Here is a 20,964-nt window from a genome sequence, read left to right as displayed (position 1 = left end):
TGAGCCGACTCCACCATAAAAAATATCTTCTTCTGTGAGAGTGTGATCCTTTGCTAACCATTCTTTGAGCCTGAGGTCAAGGTAAGCATTATAATATACACCAAGGAAAATATCTGGTGAGTTTTGATCTCAATAAAAAGTTTTGTTCTGGACCATCAACCATAAAATTTGGTGATGTGTTTTCTCTTTGACCTTTTTAGAAAGTAGGGGAGCATTCATATAATCTGAATACAGGTTGATCTCCAAGTTGGGGAGAGTCGCATTCAAAAGAAGAGTAAGTACTTATGGTAATCGGTGAAAGATAAAAGAAGTCGTAGCTTGAAAAAAAAAAAAAGAAGTAACAACGTTTGAATATAAAGATTGTTGAGAAAAAAAAGTGAAAAAGAAGAATCAAGCTACGAATGAATGAAAAAAGATGGACAGGTAAAGGAAGTAGAGTTTTAGAGAAAAAGAAATAAGTTATGAATTGGATGCTTCCCTATATTAGGAACAACCCTTGATTATCTTCTTTTCTTTGAATCTAAACCACATTACAACCATAGAAAGACCTTCTGATTCTCAGATTCCACAAGACTTGATGCGAGCAATTTGGTGAACGTATGATATGGATCGTTGTTGATTTAATTGTTTGGATGAGTGTTTAACCCCTCTTTTATTCATCATACTTCTGGATGAGAGTGATTAGTGCTGATTCAATTACAATTGTGTAGTGTTGTGAACTTCTGGAGGTAAGTTGCTTTCAAAGTTTGTTTCATGTGTATATTCTGAGTTTGCAGGTAGAAGAGGAGTATTTGACTTAGTTGCTAGATTGAACCACTTGAGAAAAACTTTTTGAAAAACTTGTTGCTTGATTGTCGGTAAACTTTGTTGGAGGTAAGTAATTTTGTTTAGGGACAAACAAAACTCTAAGTTGGGGAGAGTTTGTTAGGAGTAAATTAATGGTAAATTCATGTGTTAATATAAGTGAGTTCTTCTCTAAACCAATGCAAAAATGTGATGAATCCATAGGTTTTTATTAAGAATTGAACTGAATAAGTTTAGTTCGTGCGTAAAGCAAATCGAATCACTTGTGGGTGTTATTGTTGCAGGTTTTGAGCTGAATAAGAACTTAAGAAGAACATGAGGAGGAAAGAAAGCTGGAAGTCTCAAAGGCTGGAAGTCTCAACATCTTTCTTTATTTGTTAACACAAAGTCCTTTACTTGCTTTTATTTTATTATTTGCTTTTGATATTATTATTAGTATAAAACAAACCAAACCAAATTTCTTAACTCAAAATAAACAACTATAGAACGGCAGTGATATTAACCAATCCCTGTGGATACGATATATTACAGAAAATATTTACCCACAAATACTTTCAACAATATCCCAAATCTTATCTGAAATAATCCATGATATTTCAATCTCTTGAATTTTTAGGACGAGGTAAGTTAGGTTGTGTGTAAAATTATTGAAGAAGTTTAGGTCCTGGGTTTAATATTATGTTAGATGAAGGCCATCCACATCTGAGTCTCAGTAAAGAAGTTGACCCTCTTGACGCGAATGGGTCTACCATCTCTTCCAAGCTCATATGTTTTCCCCTCAATGCATAACTCTACTTCAAAACTCTCATAGTCCAAGTTTCCTATTGCTACCTCTTTATCAAAAAGATCTAATTTTTCAAGGTTTGTTATGTAGGGATCTTATAGATATTTGTTCATGGCATCCATATTGAATGAGACTATCTGGCTCTTTACCCAAGAGAGTTGGTTTGTTAAGTGCTATCAATAGGTTTGGAATTGGGGAAAATTTTCCTTATGATATCCAAATTAATTTTCTCAAGTGGATGTGCCAAAATCCCCTAACCTCTTTTGTTGATCTCTTCCATAAAATCACAAAACTCTCCTGGATATGCTAGCTGCACTTTTCTCTTTGTTATTATTGGAAGGCTTTCCAATATACCATAAAATGTCTCATGTTTTTGGGATTTTGAATTTTTGATGATCATAGGGTATATGAGACCTTGATGTTCCTATTTTTCAAGCTTATCATTTTCCGCTAATTGCGGGCATTTTCTTTGATGACCGTTATTATTACAAATGAATTATTTGCCAATGGTCTTGGCCTCTATTTATAGAGGTATTAGTAGGCATTTTCTCCTATTGAGGTCATTAGCTCTCCCGTTGAGCCTATTTTTCTTCACCCATAAGGTATGTTAAGCTCATATAAGTGGGCTATGACCGCTTCATTTCACCCAACGAGCAAAATCTTTTCTTCACCCTGAAGTTACTTAGCCAAGTTGTCTTGAAACTGTTGTGTTTCTCCCAACGTGGTGAATACTTCTCCCAAAGAGTATACCTTTCTTTTCCATTAAGTAACTTAGCCAAAAATTCATATGAACCACCCATGCTCATCTAACAAGCCTAAGTCTTTTCCTAGCGAGAATGCCATAGAAAGGATGCTCTATTCTTTGTCTTGTATTTATTGGGCGAGCCCCTGCTTCTCCTAGCCATGCCTTAACTACTCGAATTCTATATTTTGTGATTTTCTTGGATATTTTAAACTTCACTTATGAATGGCATAGTTAAAATATACACACAAATGTTTTATCTCTTTTTTATGTCAAATTGGGGGGGTGGTCAAATGTATTTTTTTTATGTGAAAAAAGTAATTTTGACACTTATCAATGACCTTGTCGTCAACGTATACTTCTAAGGTACACCTTATTTTATCAGAGAACATGGCGTCCATTAACATCTACTAATTGGTGTATGCGTCCTTTAATCCAAAAGGCATAACATTGTAATAGTAATTGTAATTTCTCTAAGATAAAAATCTTCTTAGGCGGTTCCAAGGGACCCTTATTTATCTGATTATAGATAGAATAGGTGTCCATGAAACTCATAGTTTTATACCCTAAGGATCTGTCGGTTAACTTATTAATGTTTGGTAAAATATATGGACTTTTAAGACACTCTGTGTTTAAATTGGTGAAATCTACACACGTTCTCCATTTCTGGGATGATTTACTAACTAGCATTATATTTGCTAGCAAGGTTAGATATTTGATTTTTGTTATAAAGTCCACTTCCTTATATTTTCTTACTTTTTCGTCGATGGCCGCCTGTTTCTTTCCGCCAACTTTGTGCTTTCTCTGGTTGTCGTCTTCATTAAGGGATTAATGGTGACACGATCACATAAAACCCTGGTTTTGATTCCTAGAATATTAGAGGGGGCCTAAGAAAATAGTTCAATGTTCTTCTTGATTAGGGAGATCAGGTCATCTTCCTCTACTTCTGTCATGGAAGTTCTAAGTTTGGTTTTGTGGAATTCTTGGGGGTAGACTGAGACCTCTTTTAAGTATTTTTGTAGGCATGAGCCTCCCCTTCTTAGGATCTATTTTGGGTTCCAAATATAGGGTGTGATAATAACTTTCATAGTCGCCCTTATGCCCGGCCTCAATCTGTCTTTGTAGAATTTGGAAATTTCTTGATCGCCCTAGATCACACCCACACGCTTATTCGGTAGTGGGCTATTCCTGCTCAAATAAAGTGTTGTCAAAAAGGCCCTTAGGATGTTAAAATCAAGTCGTCCAATGATTATGTTGTATGATGATGTGGATTCTACTATGAGTTACTTAGCTTTGATCATTTTGGCTTTCTCCTTTAGTCTGAGCACTAGCATGAGGGTGATGTAACCCTTCACTTGGACCTGTTTACCAAAGAAACCAACCGGATTACCTCTAAAAGATTGTAACTCATCTTGATCTAGCTTTAATTTATCAAATACGTCCTAATGTGGAGTATTTCATGCTAGATTTTTCATGGAGGATGTTGATGGGAATAAAGTTATCTTTGGGCCTCCTAATACACTTGAAGGATGCCTTATCTCTGGCAGGCAAGACATGGTGGCTTATGCGTTGATTCTGCAATAAGTCTAATCCGCTAGAGGCACGTCTTTGATATATTTGAATTTCTTCTTATCTTTTCTCTCTTCTCCATTGGTGTTATATTCAACACCTACCATGATGTCATTCATGGATTTTGCGGGCTTATGGGTAAAAGATTTCTTGAAATGCTTGAATCTTAACCGTTTATGGAAGGCTCCCACAAATATCCCCTGGTTTGGGTGTATCTGTTTGATGGTGTCCTCATTGAAATGCGTAAGGTAACCCCTTAGCAACCCGACATGCCCCTAGCAAACATTGAACAACTAGTTGTTGAAACCTTTTGTTGCTTACTCGCAGAAAATAAATGGACTTGTTTCCTCGAGAAATCTTGATAGCTGCTCATCGAAAAGCAGGGGTGGTTCATGAAACACTTGAGGGCCGCCTTCTTGAACGTGTTGGACAAAAGCTTGCACTTCAAGGAGTTAGAGGCGCGTATGATTCTCATCTTAGTGTTGATGGAAATAATATTCTCTTAGGGACCGCTCTTCCCATCAAACTTCATCAATGACGGGGGCTTGAATATTTTTTACACTAGAGCGCCCCATATCTCATCAAAGAGAGGTTGGAGGTCTAGTGCCACGTCCTTGACTGGGGCATCTTCATGATGTCGCTTCTGAATGGTTAGAATGTTGTCTTGCAAAGCCTAGTTGAAATAGTGCCACTCTTTCATGACGTTTCACATCTCTATCAATGTCTAATTGTCGTTGTCACCAGCGTTGCTAGCCGTTGTATTGCTTCATTGTGTCACCGTGTTGAGGAGGATGATTGATCCAATTAAAAATCGTATGTGAGTGTGGTCTAGGTTAGTTTTACTGAGACTCCACAGTAAGCACCAAATGTACTAATAAGAAATAAAATAAAGTGATAACCTTGTTTAACAAGATGGCCGCATGAGGGCTTAGGTGCTCTGAATATCTAAAATTAGTGAATGATCTTCCAATACTTGGGGTTGGAGTATTAATAGATGGCTTATTGGGCAGGTTAACAAATAGGAAATAGTTTTTCCTACGTCCATAACAAATACATGCAAGTAGGAAAGTACTGGTTCTTCCACTTAATTTTGAGGGGCAGTTTCCTTTACCCGGGAGAATCAAAACGGCCTTCTCTTAGAAAATCCCTTATGTGACATAATGACCAGATGATTAGGTTGGAAGCATGGATCAGGATCATGTAATCTAAACTACGACCGGAGATCGCGTTCGCTCGATTCTCCCGATGGCCTTTCATAAATTATTTGGACTTCTTAGGCTATAGAACCCACTTTAAATTTTGTTTGCTAGAATGTATGAATATTTTAAAAAAATATATTTAATTGTTTAACTAATTGAGAAATGTGAAATAATTTAAAAAAGAAAAAATTTGAATTTGTCATATTAAAAGAATTCAAATAGATCCCATGAATGTGTCTACTCTAGATGCATTTAGCCGTTATTTAACCTAAACCAATTCATCTTATCTAGGTCAACCTCATGGGATATTTTAATTCATGTGGTAGTTAAGGCCTGAGACAAAAGCTGTTAAACATTGCAAAATGCCAAAACATCTTTTCATTTGTTTCATCACTTTGAAACAACTTTGAAGAACGTTCTATTTCTTTAGAGGACGCTTCAAACCTACTACTCTCACTTTGGAAGAGCTTTCATTTTTTATGTACAAAAGTTTAGCTAAATAGTATTTTGCTTTGTTTGTTAGGTGTTATCTTCTTTGACCAAAATAACAGATTCTGTTTCATGGCTTGCCTTGATTCAAGAGAAAGTATAAAGAGAGAGAATTATTATTTGTTTCTCTTTTCTTTGAAGACTCTTACTCTTTCTTTTTTGCTCTTTAATTCCCTTTTCTCACGTTCTCTAAATTAAGTTTATCATCATGAGTATGCAACCCTAAATTTTGAAGATGTGAAGGAATTTAATTAAAGGAAAGGAGATAGCACGCTTCAAACCATTAATACTTAGTTAATAATAATAATAATAAATAAACAAAACATGGAGTAACATCATATTTAATCAAGAAAACAAGGGTAAATACTAAATCAATTACGCCGTTCATGATACTATTCAATCACAAAATTGAATTGAATCATACTAAAATGTTATCTAAATTGAATCAAATCATTCTAATTCATTAAGAACTGAACCAAATCAAAATTATTGATTTGATATACTGATCCATAATATCTAACTGATCAAATTTTAAGACACATTTTCTCAAATTGAATTATAACGATTTGTTAAAGAATCGAATTATTATATTTTTAAAAAAAAATTATTAATACAAAATTTTTAAACTTCTTATCAGCATTTTTTTTATTTTTCAGTTTCAGCCATTTGATTAAGTTCAAGAACTCTTTAACAACATGATTCAGTTAATTAATCAAACATAATAAATCAGTTATTTTAACTTCACTTCAATTCGATACATTTCACAGTTGGGTTTAATTCTTTAATTGCCCTAATACCAACAGACAAGGTAGAGTATGGCATGATGATTTGACGAGTACAAGTGGCACGCCATACCTCCCATGCAAGTAACAACATCATTCTATGTATATAGTGTTTGTTATTTGCAATAGAGGGTCTAGACAAAGAAGTGGGTCTTTACTAGCAACCTTTGGACAAACTAAAACACATACAATAATTCACGTTCTAGTGGAATCAATGACATTGGCAGTACAAATTGAACATGGAATATAAATAATATGTAGCCATAATAGATTTGATTTGATTTTTTTTTTCTTTTACTAGCTACTCATGAATGTACTGAAAAAAGTTATGCAAATTCTTGTTGTTTTGTACATTCCTTTTTCCTTTAAGAAGAAAAAGTGTATTCATAATTTTCATTAATCACGGAAAAGGCACCGTACACGAGCATAAGACATACTCATGCGAAGTTCCTTAGCAAGTTTGATTAGAGGTGTCGGTCATGTGATTAGTATGTAGTTCTTGAATTATATTGTATAGAAGACCATCATAAATCTAATTAATGTCTCAAGATTTTATATTTTTTGTGTGATTGTTTAAGTCAAATGCAATAACTTGATGTTTTAAGACTCCTTAGAAGTGTTCCAACAATGGTACCAAGTCCGAATCAACTTAGTGAACAAGCATGGGTATTTTTAGCCGTTTGATCTCTTGTGGAGAGTCTTACATTATAGGGAGATTGTTGATGTGTCAAATATAAGTTAGAAGTATGACATTGATATTAAAGTTGATTTTAAATTTGATAGGAATATATCAGAAAAACAGTAAATATTTGAACAAGAGGTTTTGAAGAAGTTAAAAATTAAAATTGAATGACTTTTAAAAATAGCTATTATTTTAAGAGCTATGTTATATGGTACGAAGGAATTAGGATATGAAAGACAAGAATTTATATGTGTAGTATATTTTATGATAAAATTTTCATCTCAATAAAAAATAAATCGAGATATAATGTCATGTTGCGTCATGTTTTATTTTAATTAAAAAAAATATTAACATATTCTTTCAATTTTTAATATAATCAAGTTGACAATTCAAGAATGTTTCAAATCTCAGCTATTGCAGTTTATGTTTTTATTTCTTTATAAGTGTAAACTAAATGTTCTATTTATTTAGTTTGAGTAATAACCAAAGATAAAATAATCATATTTACTATAAAAGTATTCATAAATTTTTTTTACTCTAATCTTAACTTATATGTAGCGCCCCACACTCGTATGCATCATTCTTTTGGATGGATTGCAAAACAAATTTTTTTTTAATGTTCTTCTATCTTAAACAAAACATTTTTCTGCCCTTGCAATCTATCTCACATAATGGTGTTGATGTTGTTATAGCTGTATTTTTTAGAATAACTTATCAATGTTGTCAATTAAAAAAAACAACACTGATTTTTTTAGGTTGACAATATTGAGAAATTTATTTTTTAAATGGTGTAAATTACATACAAAAAATAGTGACTGATAAAAATCTGAAACGACAACATGACATGTTACTTTTAATTTTTTTTATCATTTTACATTTTTTGCTTGAATCTTATCATCTCGGTTTTTTTCCTAAACCGGAGGGGTTACCTTATTTTATTTTTCTATTAAAAAATAAAATACTTTTTCCCTCGATTTTTTAAAAATATCGAGAAATTTTGTAACACGGTCGCAACAACGAATATATACCCTACATTCATGAAGGAACAACACTTAAGATATGACTAAGACATTAATTCATAACAAACTATCTACATCCACTACAAGAAAACATTGCATTAGCGTCGGTCAAAGCTGACGTTAAAAGGCATAAAACCGACGCTAAAGGGTGTTAGCGTTGGGGTTGGGGCAGACAAAAATAAGCTCAAAGCAAAGCGTACTAAATGACCTACTTAATATTAGCGTCGGCTACACATAACACTAACGAGACGCTTATACACAAAATTAGACGCTAAGATTCAAACATGCTAGTGTTTGCGATGGCCATAACCCACACGTATTTGTTACTTTGTGTCAGTTCAACACGAAACTTGTTGTCTTGTTTACGTTATTTAGCGTCGATCTTAGGAGACTCTATTCATTTACATTAATTATGTAGAATCGGTTCAACACAAAATCATTTGTCTTGTTTACGTTTTGTAGCGTCGGTTTGAAGAGGTACCATTAATTTACATTTAATTATGTAATGTCAGTTCAGAGCGGCACTATTTATCTTGTTTATGTTTTTTAGTGTCGGTCATGTGCGACACTATTATTTTACATTTCATTATGTAGCGTCGGTTATGGGCGACACTTATGTCTTGTTTACATTTGTTAGCGTCGGTTGTAGGCAGCGCTACGTGTTTTGCATTAAGCTACGTAGCATCGGGAGTAGCCGACACTAATCCTTTTTTACCGGATCATGAACCTATTTGGTTTTATACTTGCTTTTAATTTCTCTTTTTAGAACTCACAATATACTTGTTTAGGATAAAATGTACATTTAAATGGAATGATAATATTAGGAGGTAAAAACTACTTTGATAGATGTCATTGATACATAATATGCAGAAAGTAGGAGTCTAAATATGTATTCCACAATATTTCAACAAAACTAAAGTTCAATTCATAAACTAATTAATAAATCAAAATGACAAAACGGATACATAATCACAATCTAGTACAAATAAGCACGTCCGTCAAACAAAAGATCGATGTCACTTAGTTAATCATCATTCTCCAATTACAAATTTTGTTCGTCTTCATTTACACCTTCATCTTCAACTTCAGATCTATAATTCAAAAAATATCCATTAAACTAGAAGTGAAACAACATAAGTGTGAAGAAAAATTCCAAAAATTGAAGAAGTTTCGAATACTTCAATTCAACGGAGCATGAGCAGGAGCAAAGCCATACGTTAACACAAAAATTTCAAAAAAACTTCAATTCAACATGAGCAGATTATATGTCATACTGAGCAAGAACAAGCAAATCATAAGCAATATTCATTTCATCATTAGAAACACTCAGTGCAAAACCATAATTTATGTATGACAATGAGTGAGGGGTAAACAACTCGAGTGGGCCTTTTAGAAATGGGCGGGTGCGGCCCGGTTCTTTCTAGGCTCCAGCATAATAGAATTTGTGTCATGCAATCCAGTGGTATTCATAATTCGTTTGAATCAGTATTTACGCTATCAGTAAGGTTCAAAATATATTAGTGTTTAGATATGTATCAATTGCATTTGATATCATTTTTGAATCAAGATACGATTCATACAAATCAAGATAAGTACATTTAATCCTCTCGGTACTCAAGATTAATATGACATGAAAAAGAGAAAAACTTATTTATAATCTAAAAATCATTTATACCATTTTTAATATGACATAAAATATGACTTCACACAATGTATGAGACAATGGCGATGAAAGAAAATACATGAAATGCAATTAGATTACTTTTTTATTTTAAGTGAAGCGAAAGTTGACCCAATGTTGACTTTTAATTGCCCTTATGCATGAATGACTGACCAATGATACAAATGTGATGAATCAATGAACTTGGGACAAAATTAGGGTATGACACATATAAAAGCTCTTTTTCTTTCAAAATCTTTCACACCGTTGGAAAACATACACTTCATCTATTGATTTGAAAACTTACAACTTACTTGTTTTCTCAATTTTCAAAAGGTTTTTGAAACTTACTTGAGTTCTTGCAAACTATTTCTTTCATTTTCTACCTCATGCTAATTCCATTTTTGTGTGGATCTAAATCTCATATTTGGAAATTTGTGATCGTTGAGGAGATTATGTTATTGTGTTTAATGTTTCTTTGAAGATTTTCTTGAAATTTCAGAGGTTTGCAAGGTGTGCGGTATTGTGGCTGGTTTTGACAAGTCCATCAAAAAAAGAAGGAGGTTCTTCTCTCCAAAATTGATATGGTTGCATTGTGTGGAAGCCTACGGACAAAGTGGGAATTCTTCTTAATCTTCGGACTGACCAATGCTTAAGATACCAGTAGGATTGAGGAAAGATCTTTGAAGTACGAATACTTTGGAACATAATTGTTGGGACGAGAAGATTCAAGACGATTTTGAGTAAAGATTTCACGACGATTCAGTTTGGATATTGTGTACAAGTCAAAGGATCCATATAAAATACCTTTTTTTTAATATATTTTAATTTTATTTGGACATTGTGATTGTACTAAACATCATGTAATTTGTTATAAACTATAATGAAAGACCAACAATTATAATGGAAAACCATTAGGAAATGTAGTTGGCTTAGCAAGGACGATAGGTTGAACCACTATATATACGGAACACATTTTTCTCCCCTCTCACTCTATTTTAGTTTTGTATAAATTGCATGTTAGGTTGCTTTACTGCTTTCCTAGAATTGCATGCCATTAGACTTTTGTTTTGCTTATGAATTATTGATTAAGTGTAGGTTTTGTTAGAATTAAAATTTGGAAATAGTTTGTTATTGATTAAGGCTGAAAATTGTGGTATTAGAATCCATACCTTTTTGAATTTTACAAAATGACGTCTTGTGTAATGTTGTTATCAAGTTAAAACATTGCTTGATTGTTCATTTTTTGCTAGCTGTTTGATTCGGTATACTATCAAATTGTGTATCGATTAAGGTGTCATGTATATATCTTTTGATAAGCATAATTTTTTATACGCGTACTACTTCCGCCATGCAATTTGTTTTTCAAACTCGGATAAACTTTTCAAAACTATTTTTCAATTGGTCAATTTTATTTGGGAGGTCTATTCACCCCTCCTCTAACTCACTGAACAGTTAGGTTAGAAATAATGTGCATGTTTATTTCAGATATTTTTAATGATTTTTATAGTGTTATACGTTTTTGTTTAAAAAAATTTATAATTTTATTTTTAAAAAAAGCTTCAAATGAAGCCGTGGTTTAAATAATTATTCTTAAAATGTTGTTTTAGATCTTTGGTCTTTTTGCTTTAACATTTTTTTGGATATCAAAATTTCAAAAATAAACAATTAAATTTAAAGTTATTTTAAATAACTTTTCGTAAAAATCATTTTTTAAATATTTCTTTTATTTTTTATTTTTAACTATAATTTAATCTTTATTGGTGTATATTTATGTTATACGACATCAAAATTAATTCTTCAATTCATAAAAAATGAATTAATTTTTTAATATATTGAAAAAACAATTTTTTTTTTAAAAATTCTATTTTTAAAGTTAAAACAAACAGACTCAAACGTTTCTAAGAATTATTACTTCATTCTAAATTTTTCTAGTTTTCAAAATTGCATGAATAATTCTTAATTTTGAATATTTTAATAAGCACTTTCCAATTTGAAAATTTCACTGATAGAGTGAAAAGTCCAATTTTTTTTAATGTATCTTATTTGAAAGTAGTTTTTTAGTTAATTAACATAAAAATACATAATTTGAATGTATTTAGTTTCAAACGCCCTTAACATACATAAAAACACATTGTATTTGAGTCATCCTCGTTTTACTAAAGGATTGATAGAAATTTGAGTCTGAAAGTTAAATTTCAGACTAACTCATAAAGTTAACTTTTGGATGCCCCTAATAGGGTGCAGTTACCGTGCATAGATAAAAATCTATGCATCATGCATAGATTATTATGGACCCTTGGATCATTGGATCAAATTCTAGACATTAATTGTTATTACTCAATACTCAATACTGGATTAAAAACATGATCCAATGACTTATGTAGGCTTATGCATGGTGCATAAGTAAAATCCTTATGCATATTAGCCAAAGCCCCCCTAATACACACCAAAACACTTCGTAACTGCATTACGTCCATTTGGTCAAAAAAATTAATGGAAGGATGAGTCAGGAAGTTTATTTTCTGACTAACCCCTAAACACATTTTGTACTCATCATAATGTGTTTATTTTACAATTCATTGGAGAATCCAAATGTTAAATTTTGGACTAACCCTTAAAATACTAAGTTTTCCTCCTAAACGGTCAGTTTGTTATAAATTTGATATATTTTAATAAACCTTATATTTTAAATTATTTATACAAAGTATGCGTAATTATTAAAGTAGTAAGGTATCTGAGGGGTCTACTAGAAATACATTAATAATGATAGCAATAGTTTAGTAGGTTATACTTCTAGGACTTCTCGGATAACAACATGGGACACATTCATTTGAAAAGATGATGTCGGAGACACGTGAAGTCAGAAAGACGATGCTTTTGCATCAAATGAAGTGACACAAACGATGCATGCTGAGCCATTTACCATGTCTCAACATTTCTTGGTTGTCATAGATTTTACTTTTAACTAAACCAAAAAAATCTTATCATATAATCATAAAAGTTAAACTCAGGAAACATAACACAACCAAGATCAAACAAACTATGCTTATGAGAAAAATTCTAAAGTTAACTTTTGTGTTGAGTCTGGAAGTTAACTTTCATACCAGACACAACCAAAAGAATACAAAATTGATTGCAATTTAGGTATATCCAAAATTTATATTTCGGCCTTTGAAAAGATGATGTCAGAGACACATGAAGTCGGAAAGATGATGCTTTTGCATCAAAAGAAGTGACATAAATGATGCATGCTGGACCATTTACCATGTCTCAATATTTCTTGGTTGTCATACATTTTCCCATTAATTAAACCAGAAAAATCTTATCATATAATCATAAAAGTCAAACTCAGGAAATAGAACATATGCAAAATCAAACAAACTATGCATATCAGAAAAATCTGAAAGTTAACTTTCATGTTGAGTTTGAAAGTTAAACTTCATATCAGACACAACCAAAAAAATACAAAATTAATTGCAATTTAGGTGCGTCCAAAATTTAAGTTCCGAATTTTAGAAATATTATTAATTTTTCACTAGGGTGGATGTGCACCACTAAGAGTGCGAAGAATAATGTCCAAAGTTTTTGAAAGCATCTGACTTGAAGCCCAAACTTAAATTTGGTACGAGCCCAAGATAAATGGGCTTAATAAGAAACCAGAAAAAAAAAAGCAAAGCCCACATTATAGAATATAAGTATAAAAAAAAACATTTTGAACAATAAGAAAACATAATCCCCTTAATTTGTAGTTGCTGGTTGTGATTGGCCGAAGAATATGTGGCACCTACATACATGGCCTTAGCGCCTTATCCACTTACCAGTTGTGGTGGTCGTTTAAGATTTTAAAAAAACCAAACAAAAACATCATCTTATTATTACATTCACCTCTCATTCACAAACCACCAGAATCTTGTTCATCAAGAGCTTCTACCATGTCTTCCACCACTCTATCTCCCACAACCCCATCTCAGGTAATACTAAAAAATCATAAAAAAATTTATCTTTTTTATAATCTGAACTAAAGGGTCATTTTGATTTTTTGATTTCAGCTATGTTCTGGAAAGAGTGGAATTTCCTGTCCCTCAGTAGCTTTTCTTGTGAAACCAACAAGGACACAGATGATTGGGAAGGGTAGTAAGGGAATGAAAATTACTTGCCAAGCTACCAGCCTTCCTGCTGATCGTGTACCTGATTTGAGTAAGAGGAAGACCTTGAATTTGCTTCTTCTTGGTGCTCTCTCTCTTCCTACTGCTGGAATGCTTGTTCCATATGGTTCCTTCCTTGTACCTCCAGGGTATGTTTTTTGTTTTTGATTTCTTGTTAATAAGTAATTCAAGTTTAGTACTAACATGCATTTATAATATAGTAGTTGTTACTAAAATTAAGGTTTTGTTTTCTGGTTGGTGAGACCTCTGTTGATGATGTATTGAGTTGTAGAATTGTGTGGATTGATGTGTAGGTTAAGGATTTCTATGTGTTTGACACAAATGTCGAACGGGATACTGATTCCGATACTTAGACAATGATAATAAATTTGGAAATAGAAGCTATTGTGTCTAACCGCATGTATAAATTTCGTGTTAATGTCAGACACCAATACATGTCAGTCTTACAGTCATATTTTCAATTTGAAATGTCAGTGTCTAAGTGTATGTTTGGTATCACTGCTGGTTGACAGAATCACGATGATCTCACCGTGGTTATGACAAACTCAACGCAATACCAAACATACACTAATTAAATGTATCATACAAGACAAGTGTTAGTAGTGTACTATATTAATAATTATCTTTTGCATTTGGCGTCCAAAAGTTATATGATTCTTCATATACCAAATTATTAACCTGTCTTAGAAAAAAATTACAGCTCAGGTTCTTCAACTGGTGGTACCGTTGCCAAGGATGCCATTGGCAATGATGTAGTTGCATCAGAATGGCTCAAGGTTCATGGACCTGGCGACCGTACTCTTACACAAGGATTAAAGGTAAGTGTACAATCGTTAATCGATTAAAACATTTCATTATAAGCCGTTTCATAAGTTATTTGTAGAACTTATAAAAATAAATTATACATAAGTACTTATCAGATAAGCGGTAAGAGTGAAAATGAATATCTCTACCTTCATGATATTATATAACAGGGTGATCCTACCTACCTTGTGGTAGAGAAAGACAGAACACTTGCAACATTTGCGATTAACGCCGTATGCACTCATCTCGGGTGTGTCGTGCCGTTTAATCAAGCTGAGAACAAGTTCATCTGCCCCTGCCATGGATCTCAGTACAATGACCAAGGAAGAGTTGTGAGAGGACCTGCACCTTTGGTAAGAAAATTGAAAAATCTTATCATTTGACCAACTAAAAATAGCTTGTACATAAGCACTTGTAGTAATGAATATTGTTGCTTATTTTGTTGGACAGTCTCTTGCATTGGCACATTGTGATGTTGGATTGGAAGATGGGAAGGTTGTGTTTGTTCCTTGGGTTGAAACAGATTTCAGAACAGGTGATGCTCCATGGTGGTCTTAGACTTGTTAACCTTGTCCCTATATGTGATATATATTCAAATCTGAAATTCAAACGTTTCTGTTTTGTATTAATGCATAAACACATTTTGTAATCAAATTAATATTATGTGTATTGATGCTGGTATAAGTGAAAGACATTCTTCAATGTGGTAACTGAATGTCTTTTTTGAAATTCATTCGCACCAAAAAAATAAAACGATGTAGGTAAAGGAATGTCTTTCTTTGCTTTTTTATATTTTGCATTAAACACATATCAATCCCAATAAGCAAACAATTTATGAAATACTTCTTGGCCCATCCAAGTCTAAAACGCCTAAGCATGTCGGAAAATCGAGTTAATGCTCTCTTTTGAAAATTACGCCCAATCTTAACTTCATCTCTTATGTCTCAGGTATAGTTCTTCTATAATGTTGGGGAAAAAATTAGATAATTAAAACAAGAAAATAAGTAAAACAATAATTACTCAAAAAGAAAGCATTATATCCAAAATCGGTTAAACCAATCCTTATACAATTTGTTATTCTTCATCACAAGTTCTCCAAATGTCTTCCAAGATTTTTTTATATAATTCATGAATTACCTTCTTTATGTTTACTACAGCAGACCTACTTGACAACAAATTAAACAATAGTAATTTGAATAAGTATTAAATTTAAAAAATGGTAACATACTTAAAATATAAGAAAGAAACTTAGAGCATCCACATTCATACCACTCAATTGAGTAGCATAAATGGACCCTACTTAATATAATATATTTTTTCACACTTTCCAATTATTTAAACAACTCTATTACATATTTTAAATATCCATACCACCCATCTAAAATTCTAAATTGGGTCCCACTAATCACACAATATAGTTCAAAAGTTTGAAAAGCATTGGTTAAAAGTTCAAAATCCAGCAAAGCCACAGTGGTTTACTGCAGCACCTGTGGTATATTTAAACTACTCAATTTACAATAAAATATTACTATTTTCTGACACAAGTGGCTTAAAATTTGAAAAGCCACCCCCGATGTGCATGCTCTTACGAGCTTCATTCAGACATATAATAACACATCTTCCATTAATCTTTTGATCCTCATCCTCCTCCTCGTGATTGTGCAAAGTACAATCATCCATCTCCAATTGAGATGATGAGGGTACATGTGGTGTATTTGGGATACAAGATCCTCTTAATGAATGGATGGTGAGGGTACATGTGGGGGGTGCGGGATTCCCCATGATGCTGGGCTGATGAGAATACATGTGTATGAAATGGAAAAGAATACCTTTATCGGGTCGGGAGGCTTTTGTCTATTTTGAAAAAATAATATAAAATAATTAATAAATCGATACAATATGTATTATAAGTAAAAATATTATATAATTTGAGCAACAAAATTGATGCATCAACAAAATATTATTTAATTTGAGTAATATGTTATTATCCGATATTTACAAAAGCGATCTATTCAAATTGTGTATCATCCTAATCTTCATTATCTTACTTTGTTATGTTACAATCTTTTGATCCAAATTGTCTTCATCCATATTTTTTTCTGACAACGAAATAGACACATAAAGTTGTTGTCCCTCAACCACATTATCACACAAATTTGTAATTTGTTCAACTTCAATCACATAATTAATATATGATATTTCATCATCTTGGTAAGCAACATCTTCCATATGATCGCCATTTTCAATATGATCAAGTGGTTTTGATTTTATTACAACACATCGCCATCGCTTACGTTGCTAAATTGAAAGATAAGGAAAGTAATAAACTTGCCTTGCAGAATGTGCCATTATGAAAGGGTCTTAATGTTTTTACCTTTAGTCCATTCAAATCTCTACAATGTTATATTTTTTTATCTATTTTTGATCCTCTAGAAAATGAATCATACAATTATAATAAAACAAGAGCATTTTGTTTTTCGAGATTAAATAATTGTATAGTAACTCGTAAATATGCTAATGATACCATATAAGTTGTCTTCACCATCATTTGTAACTCCTTTTACAAGTACCTACCATTTTTTATGCTTTTTTCCATTCGGTCTATGTATGAGTGTAAAATTTATATTCAATCACAAAGTAGGTGTGTCTTTTATTCGCGTATTGAATAGGATCTTCAGACAAGTTTCTCAAATGTATTGTTTGTGGAGTCGGTGCAACACTTGTTGATTGAACCATGGTGAAATATAGGCAAGTATGTGTCGGGTATTTGCTTGTTCAATAGTGTTTTGAAAATAGTAGGTATTAAATGTCTTATATCGAAACACATTATAAGTAAGTTAACAATTAATAAGTTTTATATCCAATGTGTTCAAAATAAATAAGTACTTAGTATACTTGCTCAAACATCTTCGGTAGTGATCTGAAGATTTTTTTGACAAGCTTTTCTTCAGATATTTTCTCTCCCAAGGAAAAATAAGTGTTGGCTATGTCATAAAGGATAATGTTGAAGTCAGAGATGGATTCATCTTCCTTCATTCTAAGACTCTCAATTTGGTAGTGAGAAGCTGCAATCTTGACATATGAACTTGGATGAGCCCTCATGAGCATTTTTGGGGATCTCCCAAGCCTCTTTGGCTTAAGTACATGTGTTTATTAATATAAACGTATTATTGTCCATACTATTGAAAATGTCATTCGAGGCTTTGGAGTTTCTAAGAGCTTCTTCATCTTTAGCATTTGACCATTCTACTTTTGGTTTTAAGATTGATGTTCCATCTTGAGAGGTAGTCACAGGATGTTCCCAACCTTTTATTATAGCCTTCCATGTTTTTTTGTCAATGGATATAAGGAAAGAAATCATTTTAGATTTCCAATAATCATAGTTGGTGTCATCCTAAACAAGTGGTCTATTGGCTGATCCTCCATACTTAGTATTGTCGATGTGAACAAAATATCTTTCCCTGAAGTTCACCCAAACAGAACAAGGTTCCTACTCTGATGCCAATTGAAAAAATTTTCTTCATAGGACATATGTTAGACACAATGTTAGTGACAATGTGTATAACATTCTTATAACAGATTAACAGATACTAGTAGCTACATCATAAAGAACATAAAGGATAACTAACCCAATTTGATGTAATGTCACCTGCGTCTGGAGGACTTCCAACCCAATGAAGGAAATCCACTCTCAATAGTATTAGTACAAATAGTCTTAGATAAACAACTATTGTTTAATGCCTCTGTTCCTAATAATACTCATGACTTTCTACTTAGGACTCCCCCTACATATGAGAACCCCTCTCACTTTCTCTCAATCACTACCCTTAGTGAACAAATAAAAAATATATTTAAAGTTTGGTGAATTACAACTCAACTAACATAACCAACTTCTATATAGGTATACAATAAACAACGAGAACAAAGACTCAAAGAAAAAACCCTATCACACTAGATGTTAAACTCTTAGCTTATCCTCTACTTCTTTCGTTGTTAGGATGAGTCTTTGTATAAAAATTCATCGGCTGGGATTTTCTTTAATGGGCATTTGAATTGATAATAGAATATTTAATATTGATGAAGATTAGATTTGATTTAGTTTGATCTTTATTCAGTTTAAATTTTCATTTAATTTGATTTGATCTTACTAAATATTTTTAGCAAATCTTACTAAATAACATATTGCTAAAAGATATAACAACAAATCTCCTTGGAATCTAACATAATCTTGCATTGGTTTACTCACAAACTCTGACTAACAATCTGAGGCCAAATGATGCACATATTTTGGAACATCTTGTTCCACACGATGCCTCGTCACAAAATACATCTTGTACTACCCATGTTGTTTTACCTAAAACGATAAATCAAAGGTACAACATGTCCAAACCCAATATTTTTCGTGAAACACCTTTTTAAATGACGTTCTACTTCTTTTGAATCACTAATTATACGTCTACACCCACATTTAAGACACTGTCATCTTACTTCTTCTTCTCTTTGATAACCATCTTGAGTAAATGCAAATGTGATAAATATTTTAAGAGAGTAATTACATTTAATCATAAGTACTTGCATAACACAATATCATACTCAATAGAGTATTGGTATTATACTTGTACTTTCGTATTTATAACCTAAAGAGTGTGGATGTTGAAGATAAAATAATACAATATTATTGCATGCTAAAAGATTATTGTGCCTTTTCAATGTTGACCTAAACATCAAAGTATGATGCTTCTTGAGATTAAGAGAGTAATATATATCTCAGTATAATAGAATAAGACTTGTGACAGGTATAGTATATTTTGAAGTCATCTTAGAATACATATTTTTTTAAAACAAAGGTGAGCAACATCAATCTATTGAAAGAGAAAAGGGAACTAATATAAAGGGGGGAACCAAATCCTTCAAGAGTGACAAAGCCTAAAGTTAGGGAGACCTAACCTTTCATGGTTATAGAAAGGTCAATCCTCGTTGGGGAGCCTATCCAACCAATTAAAACCAGACAAGCTAAGACCTATATTTGCTAACTTATTGGCTAAGGTGTTGTCTTCCTTATAAATATGAGAGATAGTAAAACGCATGTATGTAGTAATCATCATACAATTATTCCATATGTTTCTTAAACGCCAAGGCACAAAAGAAGAAGCGTTGTAAGTAGAAATAACTATTTTGGAATCCGTTTTAATCCATAAAATATGTCAACCACGAACAAAGGCACACTCAATGGCATATATGACAATTAGAAGCTCTGCATGAAAAGTAGTATTGGATCCAATGTTCATCGTGAAACCTCTCAAAAAATTTGCTTGATGGTTTCTAAACACACGAGCACCAAAAACAATACCAAGGGAACCACGACCCGTGCCATCCGTGCTGCACTTCCACCAGCTCAACAAAAGGAAGACCAGCGAACTTCTTTAACAAAATAGTATTTAATAGGATGCACATTCAGTTGATCAAAAGCCTTCAGAATAACAAAATCCATGATTAAGGGGTCAGAAACAAGGTTGGTGGGATTATCAGAGGTGACATATCTTGTGAGAATCCAAGCTTTAGTAGGTGCAAGATTTGGCTTGGCATCCTGAAAATGACTATGAGTGCGATGGAACCAAATGACGTTGATTATGTTGACAATACATAATCGAATTATTGTCACATATTTATAAAAGCAATTGACTAATTTTAATTAGTGGATTATGTGTTGATAGTGAGATAAATGCAATTAGAAATAATTGTTTCATGAAAATATGGCAATCATGATTTTATGCAACTTCTCAACGTCTTGCTAAGTTAAAACAAACTCACCCTATTTAACTTGTCTTCCAATCTTTTCCCCTTTTATATATATATATATATATATATATATATATATATATATATATATATATATATATATATATATATATATATATATATATATATATATATATATATATATATATATATATATATATATATATTCAAATTGAAAACTATATTTTTAAATTTAAAATAAATGACCAAAATGGTATATACACCAAAATCAAAAGAATAAAAATTCATTAGATAAAAATTATTTTAAAATAAATGTACTCTAGATTCTAGCCGACGTTAAGGTTGAAGTAACTATGGTGGTGCACGTAACGGCAGTGCACCGTATGAAAAGAAAACTATGTAACGTTGAATTCACATTGATAATGATAAGTTTGAAATAAACGACTAATAATAAAATATTATTTAAGCACATCTAAGGCATTCTTTATACATATATTATGA

General features: G+C 32.2%; 1 protein-coding gene across 1 annotated transcript; it reads left to right on the top strand.

The window, feature by feature from the left end:
* Positions 1-13,504: 13,504 nt before the first annotated feature.
* LOC131630260 (cytochrome b6-f complex iron-sulfur subunit, chloroplastic-like) lies at positions 13,505-15,413 on the top strand. The gene is made up of 5 exons (XM_058901054.1): positions 13,505-13,704; positions 13,783-14,027; positions 14,600-14,717; positions 14,874-15,056; positions 15,154-15,413. Exons 1-5 carry the CDS (start codon positions 13,666-13,668, stop codon positions 15,259-15,261), a joined length of 693 nt encoding a protein of 230 aa, XP_058757037.1. The 5' UTR covers positions 13,505-13,665; the 3' UTR covers positions 15,262-15,413.
* Positions 15,414-20,964: the final 5,551 nt, after the last annotated feature.

This window comes from Vicia villosa, unplaced genomic scaffold (assembly GCF_029867415.1).
Source record: "Vicia villosa cultivar HV-30 ecotype Madison, WI unplaced genomic scaffold, Vvil1.0 ctg.000664F_1_1, whole genome shotgun sequence".
NCBI classification, from domain to species: domain Eukaryota; kingdom Viridiplantae; phylum Streptophyta; class Magnoliopsida; order Fabales; family Fabaceae; genus Vicia; species Vicia villosa.
Note: the sequence above shows the minus strand (reverse complement) of the source record. Positions and strands in the feature narration are given on the sequence as shown.